This window comes from Rhinoderma darwinii, chromosome 4 (assembly GCF_050947455.1).
Source record: "Rhinoderma darwinii isolate aRhiDar2 chromosome 4, aRhiDar2.hap1, whole genome shotgun sequence".
In the NCBI taxonomy this organism is placed as follows: domain Eukaryota; kingdom Metazoa; phylum Chordata; class Amphibia; order Anura; family Rhinodermatidae; genus Rhinoderma; species Rhinoderma darwinii.
Window position 1 is genome coordinate 6529225 of NC_134690.1, and position 6000 is coordinate 6535224.

General features: G+C 45.5%; 1 protein-coding gene across 1 annotated transcript in view; it reads right to left on the bottom strand.

Moving 5' to 3' along the window:
• The window catches only part of LOC142759216 (DNA (cytosine-5)-methyltransferase 3A-like), a 65989-nt gene extending 60261 nt beyond the window's left edge, over positions 1 to 5728 (bottom strand). Inside the window, exons 1-4 of the mRNA XM_075861169.1 lie at positions 5662 to 5728; positions 5100 to 5177; positions 4693 to 4806; positions 1830 to 1943 (exon numbers count right to left, since the gene is read on the bottom strand). Of these exons, the coding sequence (XP_075717284.1) occupies positions 1830 to 1943; positions 4693 to 4806; positions 5100 to 5177; positions 5662 to 5728 (373 nt within the window). The remainder of the gene's footprint in view (positions 1 to 1829; positions 1944 to 4692; positions 4807 to 5099; positions 5178 to 5661) is intronic.
• Positions 5729 to 6000: the final 272 nt, after the last annotated feature.

The window sequence follows — 6000 nt, forward strand, 5'->3', positions numbered from 1 at the left end:
GGTTGTCGCCTCCTCACATCCTTCTCTTCATGTGATCCCAGACAGACTCCATGATGTAGAGATCAGGGCTCTGGTGGGCCAAATCATCACTTCCAGTACTGCTTGTTCTTCTTTACACTGGAAATATATTTTAATGACATTGGCCGGATGTTGGGGGTTGTTGTCGGGCTGCAGAATACATCTGGAGCCAATCAGACGCCTCCCTGATGTTATTACATGATGGATAATTATCTGCCTGTATTTCTCAGCATTGAGGACACCAATAATCCAACCAAATCCCGAACTCCATATAATGAAATGCAGCACCAGCAAGGACCATCCACCATGCTTCACTGCTGCCTGCAGACCCTCATTATTGTACCGCTCTCCAGGACCCTCCACCATGCTTCACTGCTGCCTGCAGACCCTCATTATTGTACCGCTCTCCAGGACCCTCCACCATGCTTCACTGCTGCCTGCAGACACTCAATATTGTACTGCTCTCCAGGACCCTCCACCATGCTTCACTGCTGTCTGCGGACCCTCATTATTGTACCGCTCTCCAGGACCCTCCACCATTCTTCACTGCTGCCGGTAGACCCTCATTATTGTACTGCTCACCAGGACCATCCACCATGCTTCACTGCTGCATGCAGACCCTCATTATTGTACCGCTCACCAGGACCCTCCAACCTGCTTCACTGCTGCCTGCAGACCCTCATTATTGTACCGCTCTCCAGGACCCTCCACCATGCTTTACTGCTGCCTGCAGACCCTCATTATTGTACCGCTCTCCAGGACCCTCCACCATGCTTCACTGCTGCCCACAGACCCTCATTATTGTACTGCTCTCCAGGACCCTCTACCAGTCTTCACTGTTGCCTGCAGACCCTCATTATTGCACCGCTCTCCAGCTTTTGTCAAACAAGCTGCCTTCCGTAACTGCAAAATATTTAACATTGTGCATCCTCAGTCAAGAGCACCTACTGACATTTTTCTACACCCCAGGTCCTGTGTTTTCGTGCCTATTTAAGTTGCTTGGCCTTGTTTCCACGTGGAAGGTTTGGCTTTTTGGCAGCGATTCTTCCATGAAGACCACTTCTGACCAGACTTCTCCAAACAGTAGATGGGTGTACCTGGATCCCACTGGTTTCTGCCAGTTCTGAGCTGATGGCACAGCTGGACATATTTAGATTTCAAAGTGAAGTAAGCATTATGTGTCTTTGATCTGCTACACAAAGTTTCCTTGGCCAACCACTGCATCTACGGTCCTGAACGTTGCCCATTTCTTTGTGCTTCTTTAAAAGAGCTTGAGAGCACATCTGTGCTTTGCCTGGGAGAGACCTCGTTTTTGTGCTCAGTCTTGCCATGATTGACCTGTGGCATGAAACTGACATCCACAACCTCACCTTTGTAGCAGAGTTTGGCCGTTCTTCACCTGATTTTAAGCCACCTACGCAGCTGTTTCTGTAACAGTTAATGAGTGTGATTTAACCTACATATGAAAATGATGATCATTATCACCTGTTTGGTATAATTGGTTATTCATACACCTGGCTATAATCCTGAAAAATCCATGACTTCGTGCATGTGTACCTAAAAGAATTGATGCTGTTTTGAAGGCAAAGGGAGGTCACAACAAATATTGATTTGATTTAGATTTCAATCTGTTCATTCGCTTTGAATTTTTTTAATTGACAAAACTATTTACACTTCTATTTGTGAAAGCATTCTTTTTTCCACAACTGTCTAAAACTTTTACACAGTACTGTATGTCTGGTGCCAAATATAATATGGTGTCCGATAGAGGTGTACATATAAATAACAGAGTCCCAAAGCATTGGATGCACCTGGCACACAATCCTCCTCATCCAGATTCCTTCTCTTCTTAGAGCTTCCAGCAGTAGAACATGGCTCATCATCCTCATCATGATCCTCATTATTGGAATCTACGCAGACGTAACCTGTAATAATATGGACTTGGTGTGAGCAGGTTAGGCACACATGAGTCTCCCTCATCCAAAAGTGGCACTTTAAGCCGGGATGCATTTTATAGGTACAATTTACTCTCTTCTTTGAAGAAATGATGAAAACTTGGGACTGCGATACCCTGCGACAGACGTCCGTCGCCTGCCATACCCCATATCACCATGGAAAATGTCATTAGATATTACTCTACCTGGTAAACATACACAGCGGTGGAACAGACCTGTACAATCTGTAGTCAGATCTGGTACCAATTATAATAAATATGTGCAATGTACAGTACCGGGCAAAAGTTTTAGGCAGCTGTGTTAAAATGCTGCAAAGTAAGAATGATTCCAAAAATAGAAGCGTTAATAGTTTTTTTTTTTTTTATCAATTAACAAAATGCAACATTAAATAACAGAAGAGAAATCAAAATCAAATCAATATTTGGTGTGACCACCCTTTGCCTTCATACAGTATCACTTCTAGGTTCTTGTACACAGTTTTTGCAGGATCTCTGCCGGGAGGTTGTTGCAGATCTTCTGTGGTTGTCGCCTCACATCTTCATGTGATCCCAGCCAGACTCCATTATGTAGCGATCAGGACTCTGGGGGCCAAATCATCACTTCCAGGGCTCCTCGTTTTTACACTGGAGATATTTCTTAATGACATTGGCCGGATGCTTGGGGTTGTTGTCCTGCTGCAGAATAAATCTGGAGCAATCAGATGCCTCCCTGATGGTCTTATGTGATGGATAATTGTCTGCCTGTATTTCTCAGCATTGACACCCTCCACCATCTTCACTGCTGCCTGCAGACCCTCATTATTTTAATGCTTTCCAGCACCCTCCACCATCTTTACTGCTGCCTGCAGACACTTATTATCATACCGCTCTCCAGGACCCTCCACCATGCTTCACTGCTGCCTGCAGACACTTATTATCATACCGCTCTCCAGGACCCTCCACCATGCTTCAATGCTGCCTGCAGACCCTCAATATTGTACCACTCGCCAGGACCCTCCACCATGCTTCACTGCTGCCTGCAGACCCTCATTATTATGCCGCTCTCCAGGACCCTCCACCATGCTTCACTGCTGACTGCAGACCCTCATTATTGTACCGCTCTCCAGGACCCTCCACCATGCTTCACTGCTGCCTGCAGACCCTCATTATTGTACTGCTCTCCAGGACCCTCCACCATGCTTCACTGCTGCCTGCAGATCCTCATTACTGTACCGTTTCCAGGACCCTCCATCATGCTTGACTGCTGCCTGCAGACCCTCATTATTGTACCGCTCTCCAGGACCCTCCACCATGCTTTACTGCTGCCTGCAGACCCTCATTATTGTACCGCTCTCCAGGACCCTCCACCCTGCTTCACTGCTGCCTGCAGACCCTCATTATTGTACTGCTCTGCAGGACCCTCCACCATGCTTCACTGCTACCTGCAGACCCTCATTATTATACCGCTCTGCAGGACCCTCCACCGTGCTTCACTGCGGCCTGCAGACCCTCATCATTGTACCACTCTCCAGGACCCTCCACAATGCTTCACTGCTGCCTGCAGCCCCTCATTATTGTACCACTCTAAAGTACCCTCCACTATCTTCACTGCTGCCTGCAGACCCTCATTATTGTGCCACTCTCCAGGACCCTCCACCATCTTCACTGCTGCCTGCAGACCCTCATTATTGTACCGCTCTTCAGAACCCTCCACCAGACCCTCCACCATGCTTCACTGCTGCCTGCAGACCCTCATTATTGTACCGCTCTCCAGCCCCTCCGGTGAACAAACTGTGTTCTGTTACAGCCAAATATTTCACATTGTATCTCCTCAGTCCAGAGCACCTGCTGCCATTTTGCTGCACCCCAGTTCCTATGTTTTGTGCGTAGTTGAGTCGCTTGGCCTTGTTTCCATGTAGAAGGTTTGGCTTTTTGGGTGCAATTCTTTTATGAAGACCACTTCTTAAAGACTTCTCCGGACAGTGGATGGGTGTACCTGGGTCCCTCTGGTTTCTGCCAGTTTTGAGCTGATGGCACCGCTGGACACCTTCCAATGTCAAATGAAAGTAAAAATTATGTGTTTTTGATCTGCTGCACTAAGTTTCCTTGACTGACCACTTTGTCTACGGTCCTGAATATTGTCCATTTCTTTCTGCTTCTTCAAGAGATCTTGAACAGCACATCCTGAAACCCCTAGTCTGTTGTAAAATCTTTGCCTGGGAGAGACCATGTTGATGTGCTCAGTCTTGCCATGGTTGACCTGTGACCTGAAACTGTCTTCCACAAACTCACCTTTGTAGCAGCGTTTGGCAGTTCCTCACCTAGTTTTTAGCCTCCTACACAGTTGTTTCTGTTACAGTTAATGACTGTTTCAACCTAAATATAATAATGATCGTCATCACCTGTTTGGTATAATTGGTTATTCATACATCTGACTAAAATCCAACAAAATCCATGACTGCAAGTGTACCTAGAAGAATTGATGCTGTTTTAAAGGCAAAGGGCGGTCACACCAAACATTCATTTGGTTTAGATTTCTCTTCTGTTCATTCACTCTGCATTTTGTTAATTGTTAAAAAAAACTATTAACACTTCTATTTTTGAAAACATTTTTACTTTGCAGCATTTTTCCACAACTGCCTAAAGCTTTTACACAGTACTGTATGTCTGGTGCCAAATACAATATGGTGTCCCATAGGGGTGTACACATAAATAACAGAGTCCCAAAGCATTGGATGCACCTGACACACGATCCTCCTCATCCATCGTCCCTCTCTTCTCTGAGCTCCCAGCAGTAGAACATGGCTCATCATCCTCATCATCATCCTCATCATTGGAATCCACGTAGATGTAACCTGTCATAATATGGACATGGTGTGAGCAGGTGAGACACACATGAGACTCCCTCATCCCAAATCTGTCACTTTATGCCGTGCTATAGAAGCAGCGAATGATCTTTACATGGGGAAATGACCCCATTTATTGCAAAGGTTGGTAATACCATTGGACTGCGATACTGCGAGGCAGACTTCCTTCGCTTTACCCATCCCCCATACTGTAATATGTGGGATAGGAATTGTCATTAGATATTAATTCTAGGGTTACATTGTATAATTAAGCACAGTCTCCTCTGGTGAGGGTCACTTACCCTGGGCCCGCTCGTCATCTCTATTCTCCATCATCTCCTCTCCGGAGTTGTCATCGTTAGATCCCACATAGATGTAATCTTATGAAAGACAGAACGCGTGAGTGACATCACACTCTGATAGTCCTTCCTCTACGGCTCTCTGACAACTCTGACAGCTCAACCGGTTACATGTTCCTCTAGAGGCCCCAAATCCTGATGATCATAACGCCTCTTTTTTCTAGGCCTATCTACAAATGACTGACACCCTATTAATCCTCCTACCGGGCCCACTGATCAGCCTTACCACTCATCCCATTACATGTGCCTCTAGGAAGCCCTAATACTACACCCTACATTAGGCCCCCTGACATTTCCTACACCCCTAATTAGAAGATTCAATTCTGTGGGCCACTTCTCCTGGGGTCTCCTAAAACTGGGAGCCCCTGACAGCTTTGTCACCTCGTATTACTAGACTGTATGTGTGGGCTCCTAAAGCAATCACTACATTAAACTGGTTACATGAACTTAAGTGGCCCCTAGGATCTCCTGATAACACAGCTCCAGGGGCCCTATGACCTCTCACCTCTGGGGTCTTGGAGACCGTTACTTGGTTTGGTCCATTCTGTTGTGTTCTTATTATCTCTATTCATGGTGTCACTGTGTATAGAAACATTTCTTGTTAGATACATCCCAGTCCCCAGTGTGTAAAACGACATTATATATTCCACAATTTTGTGATATAATACAACACAGACACAATTACACAACACAGACACAATTACACAACACAGACACAATAATACACAGCACATACTGTATACAATAATACAACACAGAACTAATACAGCACAAAACTAATACAGCACAGATACATTCTATATACACTTATACAGCACAGATTCAATAATACACAGCACATAAT